The sequence below is a fragment of the Ammospiza nelsoni genome, chromosome 1, assembly GCF_027579445.1.
Source record: "Ammospiza nelsoni isolate bAmmNel1 chromosome 1, bAmmNel1.pri, whole genome shotgun sequence".
Classification (NCBI taxonomy): Eukaryota; Metazoa; Chordata; class Aves; order Passeriformes; family Passerellidae; genus Ammospiza; species Ammospiza nelsoni.
Genome location: NC_080633.1, coordinates 132,170,745 through 132,192,151, shown reverse-complemented (window position 1 = coordinate 132,192,151; position 21,407 = coordinate 132,170,745). Strand labels below are relative to the sequence as shown.

General features: G+C 40.4%; 2 protein-coding genes across 3 annotated transcripts; both read right to left on the bottom strand.

Moving 5' to 3' along the window:
• Positions 1–103: 103 nt before the first annotated feature.
• LOC132072684 (cytochrome b-c1 complex subunit 7) lies at positions 104–5,168 on the bottom strand. The gene is made up of 5 exons (XM_059471199.1): positions 5,138–5,168; positions 4,658–4,816; positions 3,409–3,480; positions 1,533–1,699; positions 104–341 (listed from the first exon to the last, which is right to left on the bottom strand). Exons 1-5 carry the CDS (start codon positions 5,166–5,168, stop codon positions 264–266), a joined length of 507 nt encoding a protein of 168 aa, XP_059327182.1. The 3' UTR covers positions 104–263.
• A 1,822-nt stretch (positions 5,169–6,990) lies between these two features.
• On the bottom strand, positions 6,991–21,358 carry MTERF3 (mitochondrial transcription termination factor 3). 2 transcript variants are annotated; one of them, XM_059475676.1, is made up of 8 exons: positions 21,190–21,358; positions 20,430–20,781; positions 17,947–18,099; positions 16,797–16,986; positions 13,680–13,827; positions 12,409–12,480; positions 9,498–9,659; positions 6,991–7,247 (listed from the first exon to the last, which is right to left on the bottom strand). In XM_059475676.1, exons 2-8 carry the CDS (start codon positions 20,758–20,760, stop codon positions 7,053–7,055), a joined length of 1,251 nt encoding a protein of 416 aa, XP_059331659.1. In that variant the 5' UTR covers positions 20,761–20,781; positions 21,190–21,358; the 3' UTR covers positions 6,991–7,052. The 2 variants fall into 2 exon arrangements, with proteins under 2 accessions (XP_059331659.1, XP_059331650.1); XM_059475667.1 differs by having other exon boundaries at positions 20,430–21,261.
• Positions 21,359–21,407: the final 49 nt, after the last annotated feature.

Below are 21,407 nucleotides of genomic sequence, written 5' to 3'. Positions count from 1 at the left end.
CTGGAATGAAGACTGCATACCACTAAGCTAATGTGTAATGTATATGCTCACAGGAAAGATCCGAACATTAGCTTGTTAACATTTAGAAAGAACTCTTCCAAGATTTTTATAGTTTGACATGTTTATTTTAGTTGGATGATCAGACTCAATGAACAAGCTGAAACAGTATTCCTCAGCCCCACAACTGCCTCCCTAGGGACTTCTACAACCTAATGTTTAAAATATCAGAAATATCTGGATATTTGCATGAAGTGGTTCAATAGTTACTTCTTGTTCCATGCTTCCCTTTCTTGTCTTTCACGGATTACTTCTTTTAGGTATGGTTCAAGATAACGGTGATCCTGAAAAAGAAGAGATATATAGAAGAAATATATTTAAACTTAAAGCAAGGTGCAGAAACACCTCAAGTCATTCCTACAGATTATTTCTCTCTCATTCATTCCCAGGTTTGCCTGAACACCAACCTATCAAGGAAAACAAACAAACAACCTGTCTTACTTGCTCTGAAAAGGTAAACTTTGTATCTGCCAAGACTGTGATGACAAGTTCTCAACTGCAGCAACCACTAATTCCTAATGCCTCATCAACATTAGCAGGCAAAGTGAAAAGTGATGCTTCCAGCTGTGCCTTTAGAATCAGTGTTCCTTTTGGCAGATACTCAAATGTACTAGATCCACTTTAATTAGTTCAAAGTCCAACAATAATACTCCAGATAATCTCTTTTTGAGCTTAACTTCTAAATAGGACTGTAAACTTGTATTTGATAGAAAACACCCTGAGCATATTTATCACTTACAAACCAAACTGCTGCTTGAGGAAATATGTCACCAATTATTCAAAGCAGCAGCTACCTAAATATGACCTGTAAGACCAAAAGAAACAGCCTCTGCTTATTCAGAGATGCATTAATACCTTTATACTCTCCTATAGTCAAAAGTTTGATAATAAAATTCCTCTCTGCCAGGTAATCTGGAGAAAGCTGAGGTGGACAGTGATGCAAAGTCTGTCAACCAATTCATTACCAAAAAATAAAATTTAGTTACATCTGATAAGGAAAGTGCAGTTTGTTTTTTTAAAGTACAAGGTGACACTTATTTTAATGCATGATTTCCCTTCAAATTATTCTTCTTTGGCACCTTCAGGAACAAAAGCTTTGGCCCAAGATTTTCTGCAAGATTAAGAAATTAATCAGAAAAGCAGGAGACCTTCTTTAAGAATTCCAAAGCTATTTACATAGTATCTGTTTATCCGACAGCTTAGAAGAAATATTTTGTCTGAACACAAACAATGTGCTGTGATTCTGAGGTGCAGCTTAAGCTTCTGTCTTCTTGAGAAAAATTTAGTAATTCAAACAGAAAACCAGATTTTTAAACTGCAATCAAAAGTGTTTTCCAGAGGTATTCCATGAGCTACTGACTCATTCACTACAGAGAACACGTAAACATGTGTCTCCCCAGAGAATGAAAATCCCCATCACCAGTCCCAGCAGCGCCATTCAAGAGCTGCACCTTGGGAACACCGCATGCACATACCTCTTCATACTTCACCCACTGGTCTTTGGGAAGGATCTGATGTTTCAAGCTCAGGTCCAGCGCTCGCTTTATGCGGAACATTCTCTCGTTGTACAGGTGCTCTGGAAGTCTCTTCAGTGCTTCCTTCACATCATCATCTTCATACAATGTATCATCCCGCATTAACCCTGCGCCAAGGGGAATGTACAGTGCCACTGAATAAACGCTCTTCAGTAAGATTTAGGAGTGACACATGTACCCTGGGCAAAACACTTCCAGCACAAAATTATTAAGAAAAGTCAAACTAATCCAGGAGAGGCACTGATTACTCAGAAAGAACATGCAATCCTAACACAGACTCCATTTACTTTTTTCACTCCTTTTCTTAAAGAGGAATAAGGAAAATGGGTATTTGATTCAATGTGTTTCATGAGAATATACATAGACAGAAAAAACTTCTCTGGATCTAAGGAGAGAATGTCTGTGCATCTAATTTTGTATCTCTGTTAAAGATGACTGTCCAGGTAAAGGGTTTTTGAGAGCTCTGAATCCATTAGAGTCAGCCAGCCACAGATGGGACTCCTTCAGTGCTGAAGAATTTTACTCTGAACTTGTTCATGATGACCAGATCTCTGCTGACTATACGAAGCTATGGAAACCCAAAGCTCTATCTTGGTGTGTGAGCTCCAAATCAGAAGTTAAATCAGAGAGAAACACCCAGACTTCTCAAAACTGAGCACACTCGCACACCTTCTGTGAAACAAAGGATTCTTGAAACTCAACCAACCTTTCTGTAAGGTTCAGTATTAAGAAAATAGGACAAAACATTACTTCTGTGGCATTCCAAGGTGATTACTACAACATACCTACTGACTTGTGGTTAAATGTTTTCATCTGATGTGACTGATTTGGCGGTAGTGTCTCAATAAAACAAAAATTTCTTTTGAGTCACATATTTTTAAATTCCATTTTGTAATTTAGTTCACAGGCACGGGGAGTACTGCTGCTAGTTTAATCACTATATTAAATTTGGTGCGTCTCTAGTTTTTTACTCGCATTTCCAGAGAAGCAGCAGAAGTAAGAATTTCAGCAGACAGGCACTATAAAAGAGGAATTAAAGAGGAATTAAGCACTGCATCTCTGGAGGAGGGATCTAAGCTACTTGTTTACAGTTTTCTTGTAATTCTTCTCTAACTTCTCCAGGGCAGATATGTTAACTTCCTTTAAGAGATTTGTTTGTATTGTGGTAAGCAATAAATTGCAGCATCTGAATATTCAGATTCTTGTCATACAGGAACTGTTCTGCCATCTAAATGGTTGAAATAAACTTGGTAAGAACTCTGAATAAACCGAAGGCAATATCATTTAGGGACCCTCTTCTCCTTAAGGAAGCCCTGTTTTGACACCTATTCCACCCTGTGCAGGCCAGAGTGATGCCAGCTGAAGTTATGGTGACACAAAGGGCAGAACAACTACAACAATCCTTTCTGCACTTTGGATACTCTGCATAAGCACTGCAGATAGGCTGACTACTATCAGTGGGAACCTCTCCAGCTCCAAGGGCAGTCTGTGGGTTAGAAGACACTGGCCAGTGAAAGTGACTCAGTGGGGAAATGTAAATAATTGAGTTTTCAGGACTGCTTTGTGACAACTTTTTCAACTGCCCCAGCTTGGCCTTAGCTGTTATAAGTTAATTCATGAAACATGAGCAAACACAGAAATAATGGAAATAACAGAAATAACTGAAGTTATTGCCAACTTTTTTCGCCACAGAAGTAGTAGCTAGTTTTGATCAAAAGGACTTATGCCAACCTGCATGTACATATGCCAGCTATGAACCATAACTAGTTTGAGAACTGTTACATTTGCAATTTTAAAAGCTCAATGAAACACTTACCATATTTGTTGAACCCAGCTGCATTATAGTACCACTTGCAAAGCCTCTCAAACAGGCGACCACCTCCTGCAACTGAACATGCAAATGAACATGAACATCAGTTGCACAGCAAGGTAAAATTCAACATTTACACAGTACTGTGCAGTACACAAATATCTGCTGGCCTCCACCACATGCAGCAATGTAACAATGCATCAAGTTTGATTTTGACCATACATGACTTGGCCTCCACTTCTCAGTATCCCATAACTGACACTGAATTCATTACATACAAGAGTTTAACCCATTTCACTTAATCTGAACGTTAGGCTGCTTTAAGACTTGGAAAAATGCTACCAATTCCTCAGCAAAGACAGCAACAAAACTCTTAGACTCTGTAACACTTACATGAGCCAAACCCATAGTGTCTGCATAAAGCAAAACCATCAGGCTTTTCCAATAATTTATCTAGGTTCCTTGGCTGTCGCTATGTGACTTCAAGCTCAGCTATTATTATATTGTTAACCTTCTGCTCTCCTCTCCAGATACTTGAATGCTACTTCTTTTTCTAGGAGCTGCCAAAGTCAATCATGAAATCCACACTAAAACCTCAAAAAAATCCCAACCAAACAAAAAAACCCCCAGACCTCCATACCACATATAGCACGTTCCTGTAGTTTGGGACGGCAGAGGTGCTTTTACACATAATCAAATACCTCAAAAAGGGGTCTAGAAGGCCACGAACGGCACGACACGGGCAACGCAGTGCGGGCGAGCTGTTTCACGTGACTTTTAAGTCATCTGTCTTACCAGGCCATCCCCAAAACACCCCAAAAGAGCTCATTAGAGCACTGCCTCAGCAGGTTGCTTAGTTATCCCTTCGTCCTTCAGGGCCAGACAAGAAATAACCTTAGCCCGACTGCGCGCCGAGTGGGTACCCGCGCAGGACAGCAAAGCCCGAGGCCCCGCAGGAGCAGCCCAAGGCTTCCCCCAGTGCTCCCGAGCGCTCTCTGCGCCCACACAGCTCAGCTGTGGGGGCCAGGCTCCCCCCCTGCCGCGGGAAGGCCGCCGAGGAGACTCGCCCGGCACTCCCCGTCCCTGTCAAGGGCACACGGTGCACACCGGCTCCCCCTCTTCCGGTCACGGCCCGCCTCGCTGCCCAGCGCGGGCCGAGGTGAGCCCAGCACCGCAGGCGGGAGGGAGCAGGGACAGACCCAGCCCCGCCACCCCCTCAGTGCCCCTGCTGCCCCTCAGCGCCCCGCCGCCTCACCAGGCGCCCTCGCCGCCATCTTGACCTCGGCGCCGCGCGGCCTCCTGGGTACGGCGCGGGGGGGCGGGCCCGCCAATGCCGGCCCGGCGGCGGCGCCTGCGCTCTGGCCGCAGGGCAGGAATAAGTGACAGAGGAAAACAATATAAAAATAAAAATTCGCTTTGTAAAGCGCGATAAGCAAAGCAACAATGGGTCACTCCAAGGAGCTGAAAGCTAGCTCTGCTCAGGTATCGCAGCCGCCAGGTGAGCGGGTGGCACAGAGCGCTGCATCTGCCCAGGCCTTCCTGCAGGAAGGGACCAGTGCCGTCTGAAAGAGACAAAATGCAGACGTGGGGGGAAGAAATAGGTAATAGGTAACGTAGTGGGTAATTTCAGCCATAAGAGTTTCTGATTTGTTTCATTTTTAATCGTAAAGCCACAAAGTTTTTGTCGCGATCCTCAAAAAATTCTTCGATCCCCTCTCCCCTTCCATTTTAGTACTCTCTTTAAAAGTTTTGTGTACATTCTTCATCGTGGCTCGGGGAAGCTGTTTCGGCGGAGGCTTGTGAATTCAACAATTCAAAGAACCTGGTTTCGCTCTGGCAGCAATCATTCCTACATTTAAAATTATTAAAGGAATTTAAAGCTCAACGTTTGAGACATTCTAAATATACAGACTCTGTAACACAAATTCTGTCCAATGGTTTGTCTCATAGTAATAAGGCTAGTGGAGAAAATCTGCAAAAGTTAACTCCAACACTATGAACCCACATATTTTCTATTAACATTTTTACTGTAAACATTATTTTTTACAATATTATTTGAAAATTACAGTTTATTATTAGCATTTAATACAGTCAAAAATCCAAGTAAGCATATTGGACTTTGGATACTTTTACTTAACAGGAGGAAATGGAGGGACTTGCTTAGTCAGCACATTTCAGCCACCATGAAATGTGTTATGCATCTCCACCAAGAACGGTCTATTCAATAGAGTATTTCAAGCAATCTTTCCAGGCCAATGGAACAGAAAACATGAGAAAAAAGACAAAAGAGATCATCTCAGATATATATTGCAGACAATGAATGTGGTTTTTCAATGTGTTTCAAGCATTTATTTTTCTAATTCTTAATTTGGATGCATAAGAATTTATCCAAAGTCATAATCTAGAGATCATTACTATTCTCATTCTTTAAATCTCTTTAATCTTACTTTATTTGCTACCTACTAGCAGAATTTAGCCTTTTGGGTTTTATTCTGCTGTGTGCATAAAAATTGCTATTTTTAGCTTCAACAGTGAGGTTTTAAAACGTTGGGGCATTTTCATTAAATAAGTTTAAATCCCAATTAAAACATCTGGATTTCAGATTTCCTGAGCTATTTTTAATGAAGGAATTCAAACTTCTAAACAACATCAAACAGTTCTGCATGGGGATTTAGGCAGCTTTTTTGTTTTGTTTGGAAATTTGTTTCACAAATACACTGTGAAGCATTTGATACTTCCATATTAACATGCTTTGTTTAATAAGTATTTTCAATATTCCCATGATGCCCAATGTCAGAATTTACTCTAGCTTTTACAACTGACCAACTCTTATCACCTTAATATATACTATAGCCTCTTTTCATATGGTTACTTGTGTATTAAAGCCACATGAATCTCCTTGGTGTGGGGGGGGAGAAAAACTGAACACGGGGAAAAGAAAAGTAACTAAAATAAAGTTCTTCTAGATTTCAGGGATAGTAACATCTTTATTTTTTTCTTTTTATAATTTTTCTAAATTCCATTTGCTGCGGTTTTTTTGACATTTCTAACCAGCTTCTAGGATACCAATTTCAGCAGCCAGCTTTGGCAAGAAACACCTTTGTAACCTATTGATAAAATGCCTTTCTGTATGAGGAGCTTCACATATTAATGGTGTGATTCTTTCTACCATACAAGGAAAAGAATAACATTATTAGCTCAAGCAAGTAAACACATTACTTCACTATCACACTATCTTGCTATTCTAACTTTTGGGGAAAAGAGTGAAAGGAGAAGATAACAGAGGGTAAGACTGGAAAACTGACTCGTGACTTATTCCCTATCTCCCCAAATTCTGCCATTATCAAAAGAAAAAAAGAGGAATTTGAATTTACCTTTCTGTTAATGTGCTGCATCATCCACTCTGAATTAAGTTAGTGATTAATTACATGGCTTGCATTAGTAGCAATCAACATATTGGCTCAATCCTTCTGAAATACATTTTTAGGCTACTATAAGTATTACTGTAATCCTTTAAATCCTACACGCTTCATAAACAATGAATTCTTAAAACCAGTAATTAAAAAGTTAAGAGACCTTAAAGGGAAGTAGTTTTATAAAGTATGTTTATTTTGCAACTTAATTCTATAATTTTTTACATGTGTTACTAATCAAAGTGTTTTTAAGAAATTTTCGAAGTCCTGCATAGAGGCTTTGGCAATCTCTGTACAAAACACCTCATCGGGCAGGGATACCAGCTGATCCAGGGAGATGTAGCTGGGCTGGGCTGGGTCATACTGGGCTCTTCCCAAGAAGGCAAGAAACATATGCCTCTCTCTGATTCGTAATAGCTTTGAGTTGAAAACCTAAGAAAGAAAAAAGGGAACCATTTTTTAGGTTGTCTAAATTTCAGACCCCGAGGCATAAAAAATTAGAGCTTTTTTTATAGCCAAACTGAAGCTCTAGGAAGCAAACAAATAATATGCTTATTTTCCTTTAGTTTACGTCAAACATCAGGTAGGTTAAATTTATATATAAATTATCTAAACTCTAAATAAATACTCCAATACAATATGCTGACATACACAACAAAAACCAGGGAGTGATACAAAAACCCTAATGTGCTTGAGAGTTGTTTCTATATAACAACTCTATTACTTTGTAATTACTGTGTAATCACAGCCAAGACAGTGGAGGCATTCAGTAACAGGGAGCACTCTCCCTCTAGCATCAGACAGATTCAAATAACCACTGTTACAAGGAAAAAATGAAGAGGTGACCACAGGGCATAATGCAAATAACAAACTGGCACCGTGGCAAGGGCAGAGGTGGGTGGATGTGACTCCTGTCATGATAATGTGGCCAAAAGGCACAGTGTGGTGGTTCAAAGCAACCATTTGTCTTCTGCTGCACAGCAATGCCTACCTTTGAAGATACCTGCCACAAAAAATAATCTAGACAGACAAAGATGAGAACAATGGTAGGGGAAACACAAAAGAAATCAGCAGAACATTTGAAAAGAGAAGGAAGTGGGGAAGATGAGATGCACAGTTAAGTCGTAAAAGCAAAGATCGAAGTCCATTCCTGAGCAGTACAACTGAACAGAGAGAAATGCTATAGAGGCAATATTGATGAACATATGAATGCCACAGGAAGAAGAGATTTTACTAAAAAAGAGACTCCATTGATGGAAGAAGAGTTCCATGGGGATGCAAACTAATTTGAACAAGGAGGGAAAAACAAAACTACTGTTCCTCCTCTGCCTTCTTGAATTTTAAGAGGCAGTCAAAATAGAGAAGAAATTTTAAAAAAAAGACTTAATCACCATTTGTAGCTGACACAATGGTTACCACAGCAACTGTAACATCAGATAGAATTTGAAAAAAAAAATCCTCTATACTTCCTATTTTTAACGTTACTGTCAATCAGGATAAAAGTGAGTATCAATGGAGATAAATATGTATTTGTGAAGGCACAAGTTAAGGCCCAACCATATGCAGACTGATGTGCACTACCTGTATCCTGGAATTCAGTTTTCAAGGGTGAAAGGGAAGAACAGGAAAGAGAGGGAGAGACTGTGCCAAGAATAAGGAATAGAGGAAACACTCACCTTACCAAACAAAACGAAGAAAAATAATGAGGTGAACCACCATAAAGCCAACAATAAGACAACTGAGAAGTGAGCAAAACTTGTGGTCATTTACAGATCAAGGAGGGCAAAGTGAAGTTGAGCATAAAAGCAAGCATCCTTGTTAAGTAAAGATAGATTAAATAGCAAGATAATAAAAATCCTGAGGAATAGTTTTATTCCCCCATGCAATTTTGGCTTTCTAGCCACTTAGGTTCTCTACTAGACTTGCTTTAGAAAGAAAATTACTGCAGTTCAGAAGCTGAAATTTCTGCTTTCATTTTTACCTTGTAAGAAGATAGTGCAACAGCATGTAGGCATTGAATGAAGTGACTAACACTTTTAGCTTTCAATTTGTGAGGAAATAGCAGTAATGAGGAGGTAGGAAAAAACCCAAAATAGTAATCAAGAAACAAATCTATTTTCAATCCTGTGGTATTTTAGCAATTGCCGCAGCAATAAGACGGCCAAGGATAATCTAATTGTCTATTGGACAGAACTTCTCTTACCTTTACACTGTATTTTCAGATCCTACAATTTCTAAAGGTTATTTTTTAAGTAGACAAACCTGAAAGAAATGTTTCTATTTATATATATAATGTTACCTAATGAACAGATCTTCTTCATAATCTGTCTTCTCTTGTGTCTCTTAGGTAAGATTTCAGGAGAAGCAAATCCCTAAGCAGGCAGTAATCTCTCTTGCATGAACACAGAAAAGTGAGCATGACTACCTCTGTTAAAAACCTTAAATATCACAAGATTTTGGGTAGTGATGTCACACGTGCTAATGGAAAATAAGCAGCAGTTCCATCGGAAATCTTCAATAGTTTCTGGATTGCTAATAAAAGTTATCCCAATTAGAGTAAAAGCCACAGGCTAGCTGGAGAATTCACTTATGTTCTGCACAGAGCAAGGCTCCACCTTCAGCACATCAGTGAAGTGTCTGTGACAGAAGCACCTACAATTTATTCCCAGATCAACAGCTTACCTGAGGAAAGCGAGTAAGCATGTGGTGGGGAATGCCCATTATGTTGTGTAAGTAGTCAAATGTCTGTTTGAGTCTCTTTTTACTTGCAGTTAAAATCTTGGGAGTTTTACACACTATCTGTTGAATTTCATCACGTTGAAAACCAAGTTCAATTTGACAAACCTGAAAAAGAGCACAATTTTATCTTTGCAAGTCAGTTTATTTTACAAACAGCAAACTCAGCTTATTTTAATGTGCCACTGAAATAGAGTAATGCAAAATTCTTCTATTCTTTCTTACACAGGAACAAGAATGAAAACCACAAAAATATCTGCCACTTCAGTTCTTCTCAAGTCAGACAATACAAATTATTTATTGTTCTAGATTAAAGTGTCATTTGTTTATAAAATATCCCCAAAATAAGGATAGCCTCTGTGAATATGATGTATTTTTCAGTTTGTCTGAGACATGAACAAAAAAGCCACATCTCTATATGTATGGCAGTTAAAAGCATAAAGATTTTCCCCAAAGAGTCCTGTATCATTTTCAATACCAAGCTGTCAAGAGACTTTCTTTCTGTGGAGCTGTTGAGCTTTGTAAAACACAGCAATCGAATAGGTAGTGCCTACTTTTGCTAATGTATCCAAGGTACATTTTTTAAAATAGAGAGTATAATTTCTATAGTTTTCAACTTAAGTCTGCTGAACTTAAAAGAGATTACAAAATACGTAGGGTATTTGATTTATTCTACAGTTCAATAAAGTCTAAAGTAAGATGTCTTTTTCAGAAACTGACTTGACTTCAATTATGATTTCCCAAAAGGAAAACAAAACACATTTTTTCAATAAAATCATGAGCACTCCTCCCAAAGTGCAGAATGGCAAGCAATTCATTGAGTTGTTGAGAAAGAATTCAGCATACAAGAGTGTCTGTTAACTCAGTCATTTCTTCTATCCTCCAGTGACACTTACAAGCAGCTTGTTTTCAGTCATGAAGTGGGTGTGCTTGCCAGCTAACATAACCAGACTTTCATATCAAACTAAGGTACTTCAATTGGCAAGAAGGTGGTGTTTTTGTTTGCCCAGTTTGATGTGCCAAGAGTGCGGCTTTTTTCCAGAACTGCTTGTCAAATATGAATGGAAGGGCTTAGAATCCAGGTTTTGAATTTACCTTAGGACTTCCAAATCCTTACAGGGAACTGTTTCTAGAGGCAACTATAATCAGGTCTTTCAACTCCTCATTTCAGCTTTTCTGCTTTATAAATATTTGTGCACCACACAAAATACCAATCAACTGAGACAGCGTTCAAGTATGGAAATAGGTGTTTGCACATGAGTGGTACCTTCCACGGAGCTGAGCTGGCAGGGGTAACTTCCTGCATCAAGATACACAACCAGAGTTAAGACCCTGTGTTAAATCAGTGCAGAGATAAAGCTGGGCCCACTATAGAGGTAACTGTGGCAAGAATCTTGAGCTTTTATTTTCTACTCTGTGACATGGAACAGCTCCCTCGACATGATCAGTGAGCTCAAGTGTAAGTTGCTTTGACTGCACTCAGTCTGACAGCAAACATGTTTAATATTCAATAACTCTCTAAGCCACACACGCTAATATCCTTATTGTGTAAGCCTCAGCAATAGTCAACAAAGTATGTATTATTCCCACAATAGGAGTGGTAATGAAAGCTTTGACAGGTTTTACCCTGTCAATGAATCTCTAATTGTGCTTGATTAAACCCTCAGAGGATTGACTAAACAATCCTTCAGCACATTTAGTCCATGACTGGTATCTTACGACAACCAAGATCAGCTACTGTACTTGTTTCTAAATAACAGTCCATGCAGAATGAGGGATGCAACCTGATCACTTCTGAACTGTTGGTACGAGATTTCACTTTCCAAGTACTGTCCTCCCACCACCAGTTTAGGACATACAGGTTTGAACATAGATTCTGAATCCAACCTCCTGAAAAGCTTGAGCTTTTAAGAATTAGTAGATTCCAACAGTGGGGACCTAAAAATCGCTTCCTTTCTTTCCCTTTCTCACACATTTTAAAAATAGAGGTGCTATGCTGTATTTCTTGGTGGATAAACAAGATAGTCACATAGAAATAAAGACCTCAAAAACACATTCATTATAATAATGGCTCCCCAGCCTGTGGAAACAATGTGTGTTTAAAAGAAAGCACTATTAATTAGAACAGTCTGCTACTTTCCAGTCTCCTCCCTTACCACACACACATTTCAGATTGCAAGACTTCTAGTGTTTAATAGTTTCAGAACAGTGAGTCTGTCTGAAAATTATACATTTTGATTTATAGTTATTTGTTATAGAATTATGGAATTTCACAAATTGTTACACTACATCATGCTGTTTGGCCTCGATGGCTTTACAGCACAGTAATTGAAGCAATACACTTACATTTTCAAAAGGGAAAGGAATCCCCATGGGATTGAAGTTATTTACCCAACAGTTGTTAATAATGACCATCTGCTATCAGCCAATAGGTGTCAAATGCACATTTTGGCAGGCTAGTTACCTGCCAGGAGAAAAATAATCAACTGCACATTTCTTGCTCCTAAATACTCACGGACAATCCAAGTTAGCAAAAACCATAATAATTAAGGGGAGGGAAAAAAAGACTTGAGTATTTTTCTACTCATTAAAAGTGGGTAACCATTTATGTCATCATATAGCAACTTTTGGCAGGAAGGCAATGCATCAGAGTAGAAAAGAGAATAAGGTAATGCTCTGTGCATTGAATGAGCTTGCATGCTATAGAGGAAAATACATGGTTTAACAGTTACTTTATATCACCACCAAAATTATTTCATTAAATTCTTTCTGTACACAATCCCCTACAAGAATTTTAATCTCCTCACAACTCTTCAACTATATACAATACACTTTTAATATCTATTCATAAGCTCACCTGAAGATTTTCTTTTACAGGCTCTATTTTGCCAGTCAGTAGCCTTGGAAGACGAATTACCAGATCCTTTGTCTACAATCAGAAAAACACATAAATTAATGAGTTTTATGGAAGGCTTTGAAAGAAAGATCCTATATAAACTTTTTTTTTCATTTAATTTTGTATTTCATTTTATCTCTACACCAAAGATGAATTTGCATGAAACAGCAGTATGTTAAGATGCAAAACATTACTCAAATATGTTCTTTAAGAAAACAAAAAATAAAAAATAATACAATGTAAAGCTGATAGGGAGTAAAAGCATGCATCAAAAGGAGAAAGTAAGCTCAAGTACTCAATTTCTTTCAGCCCTCAAGTTGTTTCTTCCTATCTTTTTAAAAAAAGTAAACAACACACCACCCAATGGAAGCTATAAAAGGGTTTTTAGTGGCAGTGGAGCTAACTTCTGAATCTGGTTAGACCACAGTGTAACAGCACTACAAGAAATACTCCACATTCCCTGAAGTGTCTGATTACTTGCAGTCCACCCTGAGTACAAGGTGGTGGCTAAACCTTTTTCCAAGGAGATGTCTCACCTCAAATACGGAAAGGCCAGCAACAGAGCACTGTAGCAGCTATGACTGTTCAGCTAACAGACGAACCCAAGATTCCACTTGGAATTTGGTATTCATTGCAATCCCCACCTACTGCAGGACACAATTAACACTGCCCACTTACTCCAGGCAAGTCCAGCTACCACCTGCCCTGAAGATCCAAAGCAAGGTGCTGAATACCTGCTAAGCGCATAATGTGGTGTGCACCCATGAGCAAACACAGAGGTCACTCTTGGTGAGCTGAGCGTATGATTTAGCATTTATCTTGATAAGATACTCACAAATTAGACTAGTTTTATAATTTTTAAGTATGTTGAAGTATCTTGAAGAGATGAAGAGCATCAAATAATTTTCCAGAAGTTAAAAGAGCTGCTTGCTGTTTCAGTAATTAATTCAGTCCTCTGACCCACCTCAAATAACAGAACTGGACATACACATGCTTATTTGATAATAAACTGTAGCAGGTCATCTTCAGAAGCTGTACTTCAGGTCCTCTGAATGTCAGGTGTCCATATCACTTCCACAGACAGTTAAAACCATGTTATCCTCCTATAACCCTCTAGTGACATTGCTGGTGTTAACACAATGTTTGTTGATAATCTCCAAACACTTCGGAGTATTCATATTGCAAGACCTTACAACTGTCAATAAAAAATACCTGAACACTTCAGTCTTTACCTTTTTTACACTGAGACCAAGTTCATTTTTGAAGAAACCCAGTCTGTTATCCAATCTTTCCACTGAAAACAACAGCAAATATGGAGCTCTTGAGACCATCTGAGCAATTTCTGACTTACCAAATTTTTTTGATTTTAAGTAAGCCACTCTAGAAAGAGAACAAAAACAAAATAAAATCCAGTGATGAAGATTATATTGCCTCCATTTATTCAGTGATCACTTAAATTCCTCAATGATATCTTATAAATGGACAGATGTTCTAGCATTAACATGCAACCTTGCCAAAAATAATTAAGGTGAAATCTGGAGTTATCGTAAAAGCAAAATACCCTCCCTTCCAATTAATTAGAAGTAAAATAAACCTCAGAGCAGAATGTCAATACTGAAGACAGATTTTAATTCCTTCCAGCTGTACTTAAGCAGATAACAATGTTAACCTACAGTTAACTACTAGTCTGTCTCCTAGACTGCAAACACATTAATACGATATGGACAAGAAGATATATACAGCCTTTTGCTATTTTAATGAATTCCATTTCTACTGCTGAAGGAATGGAGTCTATACCTCATACACTCCTGTTTTGCCAATAGCATTGGAGTAGAAATATCATACAAGGATGCTGTGTGTAGAGATATTGTCGAAAAAGATATTTCTACATCAGCTGAAGTTGTGTTTGCCCTATTTTCAGTCACTGGTCTAACAAGTGAGCAACAAACATCTGGTTGTCAGAAAGCAAGAGGAGTTGACTAAGGTTTTGATATTTAACAGAGCTTGCTTTCCTTCCTTCTTTCCAAGTCAAAACTTTTTCCAAACTTTGATTTCAGTGAAAGTGAAATCCTATTTCAAGTCCCACTTGCAGTAGATGATTACCACAGCTCCCAGAAGAAAATGCTTGAAGAGGACAAATACAGCACACCAAGTAAAGAGACACAATTAATCCACATACGACCATGTACTAAACAACTAAATTACAATTTGGAGAGGCTTCTTCTGGTTATAGATGAAAGTAGTTGCAATATGAGAAGTATTTGCAGTCAGATCAACTTAGAGCATACAAGAATTGCCTTATCTGGTAGTAATTAAGATAATAAATGGGTTGCAGAATATTCTGCAGAAGTAGATATTCAGTAAAAAATGGGCTTTTTGTTAAACTATGTCTTGTGGAGAGGAAAAAAAAATAAAATTACCTTCCAGTCACTCAACTTCCCTCTTTCCACAAATCCTCAGAAATTATCACAAGCCAAAAACTCCCAGATGGAAGATAAAAACAAGCTCTAGAGGACCAATTCCTAACTGAGCAGGCACCCCAACACAGAAGGTAGCACCCTAGGCTCCAGACAATGACAATGGAATTGGCACAGCTTCCAAGCATCCCAGAAACAGCTAAATGAGCAGAATAAAAATCAAATCTTTTGGCTGTCCCGACTCCACTTCTTTTCTGTTAACAAGTCATTAAGATTCACACTTGGAGTGTTTCTTCCTGGAAAGGCAAGAAACTTAAAAGAGGAATGGCAAGATTGTAGTAACTTGACTGTAGAAACTAAAATATTAAAGGAACACAACTATCCAACCTGGCCAAAGCCTGAGATACATCTGTGAGTGTTGGCACCAAGGTCAGCCCTCGTTCCACTACAGGGCTCAGCAGTTCTCTGTAGCATGTTAACAGTTTTAAGTCATCATTAACACCAGCATAAAACAAAGCATCTGGTGCAGCTGCAGTACAGACACTGATTTGCAACTGTCAAAATTGCTAGGAATTATGGAATGTTTTGACTTTTACAGTGTTTATCTGAAGTCAAATGCCAAACCTATTGAAATTTTGTTTTGTTTCCTGGCAACATGGGATCCATAGCAATAAAACATTCCAGAGTGATGTAACCAATACCACGTCCATCTGCACCGAACTGTTTATGCAAAGGTGATACTCAGCTTTCAAAAGACAGCTATTTGAGACACACTCACTTCACAGCCTTTACAGCACACACACTTACTTTAAAGCTTGCAGGACAGCATTCACCAGTGTCAAACTTACAGAAGAATCATACTGCAGAAAATTAAGAAGAAATTGGATTGCTCTGTTTAGCCCCTTCTTTACTAATCAGCCAGTGCCACAGGAGTGTCACTGAAAAGAAAATCTGACTTAATGGAAGAGTTAGGATATTTATCACAAAAAAAACCCCAAGCCTCTCTTCAGAAGAGCAGTCTGGTCTGATACCTAAACTCAAAACTACTTCTGGAAAAATGACATAGGGTATTTTTTTTGGATATTGTTTCTGAAAGGCCACTTATTAAACACAAGATTAGAAGAACAGAGGAGAAAGAAGTTAGGTCTATGTTATACAAGAGTCTACTCTTGTGCCTGTTTCTAAATACTGGTACTTTCAGATAGAAATGCTACTACATGCAAGAGCCAAGATGACAGACTTTTTCTCTGGAGTAGTGGGAAGTTTTGAGTTCATTAAACATGCACATACATACATGAGTTGTTCTGGGAAAAAAACTATTGAATTAAGAATAATATTACAAATTAAAGTCCATTTTAAGGACTGAAGAACAGTTTAGGGCCATAGAAGTGTGAACAAACACACACACACAAATTAGTTCACTGTAGTGTAGTGTTGAGTTTCAGCTGGACAACAGGAAAAAAAGTCACCAAAACCTCCTGTTGCTATTAGATGTCAACACAGAAGAAATCTGATCTGCTTCTTTGATTGCAGAATTCATGAGGCTTCAAATTGTGGCTGAAGAGTTTAATATTGTTCAACAAATTTATGTAAAGCCTCAGGGATGTCATTTTGGAAAGGAAGCTGACACAAGTAAAGAAAGTGGCCTACGATGGCAAGCTGCTTCCTCTGTGGCAGAGAGACAGAGATGGGCATTAAAATTTGTTAATAGGCAGTTTTCAGGTGGGTGACGGTGTTGACTTATGATACCATCACACATTAGTGCCAACAGATGGGGAGGCACAAGAATATACAGCCAGGGTAAGAAAGGAGTAAGAGTAAGAAAGGAGGCAGCAGGCAGCACAGGTTCCTTCAGACAAGGTTAAACCACCTTGGGAAACCAGATCTTCAAGCCAAGGGGCTTAACACCCTGCTACTACTTGAAAGGCTTACCTGGTTTCTAAAGCTTCCAGATCTTCACCAAGAATGTATGGATTTTTGGTCAGGAATGGTCCTAGTTGATTGTCTTCTACACCCACATCCTTAAGAAACAGAAGTATTTTTTTTACATCTTTTTCAAAGTCCAAGGTCAGTAAGAGCTGACCTGCCTTTTGACGTTTCTCCACTTGGGATAAGTCAACTCCTACAATAAACAAAATTAGAAGTTGTTTTAATTAAACACAGACCCTGCTTTCTCTAAGTGTTTCCCAAAGGCATGCTGGAATTTATAGGACTACTCAATTTTTTGCACTGATTTTGCATACTTTAATTACTCAACACAAGAAAGCTATACCTTGTATATTGTGGAAAGACTCCAGATAAAATAAGCAGTCATTTTAGAAGCTTTTGCTAAGTTTATTTTTTGAAGAAAGACCTTTGCAGTGAAACCTGCATGTGCCACATTTAGAGACCTGCTCTTGTTGCACAGAAGTATGTGCACATGAAATTTCCAAATCTGTTATAAAAGGGGAGATGACAATTTTGCAATGAAGGGCCTTTGTACACTGACTCACACATGACAATTTCTTACTATATGGGGACAGATTCCTCCTCTCAAGTATTAATTTCTCCAACCTCTTCCCAGTCTTCCTTGCACGTTTGGGGAACAAGGTGGTGAGAAAGCTTGAACTTGGGCATCTCTGTAGTCCAAGTTTTTTTGACACTTCCCTCTTGCCTCTCCAGTGTACTGTGCCTCACTCCTAATGTTATGCATAGCAACCATTCTTTTTCTTTCCTCCCAAGGATGAAGAGCTGCAGCTTGTTTTGCAGCAAATCAAAGCATTTTTAACCAGCCCAGAAGAAGAAAGACCAATTAAATTAAATTACACAGTGATTCCCACCTCCTGAAGCTGTGGGAGATGCCTCCTTCTAACAGAGCACTAAGGGACTAACACCAGCCAGCTTTGTTTCCCAGCAGTATGGCACTGCTAGTGACACAGTCCCCTCCTTTTGTCTGTTTACCCTGGATAACATTCTGCAGCTTTTCACCATTGGTCACTGTTCCCATTTTCAAGTTTGCAAGGTAATCAGAAAGAGCAAAGCACAAATGACAGGATTTGCAAAGCTCTGCATAGGCAGAGCACACAAACAAAATCACACATACCTAGGTGGACAAGTTTTGTAAGAGTTTCTGAGTGATCAACGTAATCACGAAGCGTGGAAGACTGAATGGGGAGAAGGGGTTCTGCAATGATCTGTACAGCTTCTTCCTCAGAAATCACTTCCAGAGCAGATGAAGGTGGGATGTCATCCCAGTCTGAGAAACAAATATAGAAAACCCAAATGCATTTTGTGAAAGACAAAGCTGCTCCCACCAAATGCTATACAGATCTCTTAAAATCCTTTCCAAAATGCAGGAACACTGTGCCATGTGATAAACAGCCAGCCTATTATTTGAAAACATGTGAACATAAACTCTGCTCCCCGTTTTTGCCTCTGTTCCATCTCCTGGTCACTGCCCATCAACTTTTACTCATATGGCCAAATCTGAGAGTAGCACCCAGCAAGCCTGCCAGTCTGCTGCCTAGACACTGCAGACAAGAGATCAAATCACCCTCTGGAAAAGGATCCTCTTTCATGTCTTCACAAATGCATTCTAGCCTGATCACAGCCAGATAAAAGGCCACTGCCAAGACTATTTTTCATAACCTGACCAGCCCACTGCTTTGTGGCTGTCCTGAAAATGCAGCCTGGAATGCAGCTGTTTTAACTTTCAATGTATTTCACAGTCAACTCCAGCCAGGCTATTATGTCTTATCCATTACAGAAAGGCAGCTGACTGCCACTATCTCTAACAGCAAAAGGAATAACTTCCTACTCACTAAGGTTTCAAAGGGAACATTATTATGCTTGTTTTCCCCCAAGTGTTCCAAGTCACAGAACTCAAGGTCTTTAAAAAACAAATTCTCTAAACAGATCTATTTTTCCATAGATAGGACTTCACAGCAGCAAGATTAAGATTGCTGTTTGCAGGCTAGCTGCTAGCATCCACATCAATCATCAGTTTGATTACTGATCAGATGCCCTGATTATAAACTCTTTGGGAAGGGGATTTTCAGTGCTCTACACCTTTGTATAATGGCTTCTGAGAGACCAGGGTAACACTCTTCGAAGTCAAGAAACAAAGGCACACTAGAACTCTACAAGTAACTCCAAAGTAATTAGGATGTGCCTAATGCTCCAGGAAGAGTTGCACACACTAGCTTGATAGCTATTGAAGGTCTTGTCTTTTTCTCATAGCCTCAGAAACAAAAGCACAGTACAATGCTTTCAGCAACATTTACACATTGAACAGGAACTCTCTAGGAATATATAGGAATATCAGGTGGTGTTTTTTTTCAACTTGTTGAGGACCAAACCAATATACAATTAAGTCCATTCCACACACATACATGTCTTTTATTGCCACTTTAAGGTCCTTACACTTCCTATTGGGAATCATACTTCAAGTTACCAAAACCCCCAAAAATTATCAATTATGTTTACTCCATTATACAGACTGACAACTGGGCAAAATGCTACACACACATTCTCCAGTCAGTCTGCTGGCAGATAATCTGGCCAGTGGATAAACTACATCACAGGTGCAGCCACATACCAACTGGCTGATCCATCACTTTGGTGCAGCACTGTTTCAGAACCAGCTACACACACAGATCTCTGCTGCAGGTCTGAGCCACCCCAAATAATAAGCTCTGTATAATCCAGGCTGGCTGGGCTCAAAGCAGAATCTGAACATACAAAGCTGCTCAGTAATTCAGAGCAGATTTCCTCAGCATACCTAAAGTAATTTGAAAGGATGGAAATATTATATTTTTTGTTTAGATATAAAAGTAGGGGTAAAAAGTGAGTAAATTTCCTCAGGGCAACAACACCAAGGCACCGCTGCATTTATCTCCTTTCGTGTCCTTTCCTCAGAAGACAGTTGGGTGAGCATTTCTCATCAGAGCAGCGCTTGAGGAGGCTTCACACCACTGCCTCCTGTTGTTCCTTCCTGATCCCTCAAACCGTGGAGTGTGAGCTGCTTCAGGGGTGCGGTCTCCCAGCCTCACTCAAAATAAAAAAAAAAACCAACAAAACAAAAACCCCCACAAAAACAAAACAACCGACCAAACAAAAAAAACCACCAAAACAAAAAAACCTAAGCCAAATAACAAAAAAAAAAAAAAAAGGCAAAAAAACCCCAAACCAAAAAAAAAAAAAAAAAAAAAAAATTAAAAAAACACCAAAACCAAACGCCCAAAACCCCCAAACCAAAACCTTTTAGTTTGTACCACCACATCTGTGAGGGAAAGGCAAACAGATGCAGGTAGGGTTATGAAAACTCCTTCAAAGAGCAGCTCCAGACCTACATTTCTACCCAAAACATTATACCTTTATCTCACTTTAAAGATATTCTTTGCATGCCACATCGACCATAACTATCTGAATTAACTACGAGCTAATTAGAAGTGAAAGTCAGGAAATCCAGATACATATTTTAGGCGAACGGGGCAAAAAAGGAGAACCCAGTTGGGGTTGAACCACAGCATACTGCAGACATAATTTGAGGATTCGGGAGAAATTGTATCCCTTAAAGCCTCTTACCTTCGTCCAGTATTTTTGCATTCAGATCAGGTAATATTTCTGGTTTTGCTTGTTCCTGTTGCACTGAAGGCAGGTTACTTTCGGGAGCAGAGAAGGCTGCATCCTTGGCGCTGTCGGGCGGGGAGCAGCTCCCTGCGGACAGCCGCCTGTGCCCCCGCAGTCTGCACAGAGCCGCCTCCTTTCCAGCGGGCAGCACAGCCCGACCGGCCAGCTCAGGGCAGGCCCGTGCGGGGCAGGCGGCAACCCCGAGCCGCCGAGGAAGCTCAGCAGCAGCACGGGCCGTGCTCAGCAGGCAGCCCCAGCGGGCGGCGTGCCGAGCCCACACGGCCATCACCCACGGCAACACGGCATCCTACGGGCAGGAAAAAGCCGCGGGGTGATACGGGCGCTGCCCGCCTCGCCGTATAGCCGAGAGCGTGAATCCCCCGGCGTTACAGCAACCCCTCGCTGCAAAGCGCCACCTACGGCCTTCAGGCTTTAAACGCGCCACAAACGGAGGAGCCGGGTCTGAGGCCGCCGCCCGCCGCCCTCTAGAACAGCCGTTCCCTCGGGAGCACGGGGAAGCCCAGCCAGGACCTAAACCCTCCCGGGGGCACGGGGCCCTCCGCGTAAAACCGCACAGGGCGGGGAGGCTGAGTCGGGCCGCGCCCGCCGTCCTCACCCCGCAGGGCTCCCCACGCCGGTAGCCGCTGCGTGCAGCCTGCGGGAGAAGGGACAGTGCCGCCCGGCCCGGGAACAGCGGGACCCACCGGGGCCTCACCGGCGCTGCGCGGCACGGCGCGGCCCACGTGTGCACCCCGCTCCCCGGCCCGGCCTGGGCGACACCACTAGGAAGGAAACACGGGGGAGTAGGCAGCAGCGTCCTTCTCTCCGCGTGTTATAAAAGGGCGGTATGGCGCAGCCAACTCCCCTCCTGCGCTCCGTTTCTCTCTCCCTCCCTCGCCTCGTGGGCGCGGCCGGGCGAGCTCCGCCCCTCGG

Bases quoted from the DNA above. Each gene is read 5' to 3' on its own strand.
- MTERF3 (XM_059475676.1), bottom strand. From the start codon at position 20,760: ATGGCCGTGTGGGCTCGGCACGCCGCCCGCTGGGGCTGCCTGCTGAGC. The intron at 12,481-13,679 runs GTAAAGACTGAA...TTCTGATTGTAG, and splicing joins TTGGTCTCAGTGTAAAAAAG to ACAAAGGATCTGGTAATTCG. The intron at 9,660-12,408 runs GTGAGCTTATGA...GCTCTTTTTCAG, and splicing joins CTGTAAAAGAAAATCTTCAG to GTTTGTCAAATTGAACTTGG.
- LOC132072684 (XM_059471199.1), bottom strand. From the start codon at position 5,168: ATGAAGAATGTACACAAAACTTTTAAAGAGA. The intron at 4,817-5,137 runs GTACTAAAATGG...CGCTTTACAAAG, and splicing joins ACACAAAACTTTTAAAGAGA to CGAATTTTTATTTTTATATT. The intron at 1,700-3,408 runs GTAAGTGTTTCA...CCCTTGGCGCAG, and splicing joins AGCTGGGTTCAACAAATATG to GGTTAATGCGGGATGATACA.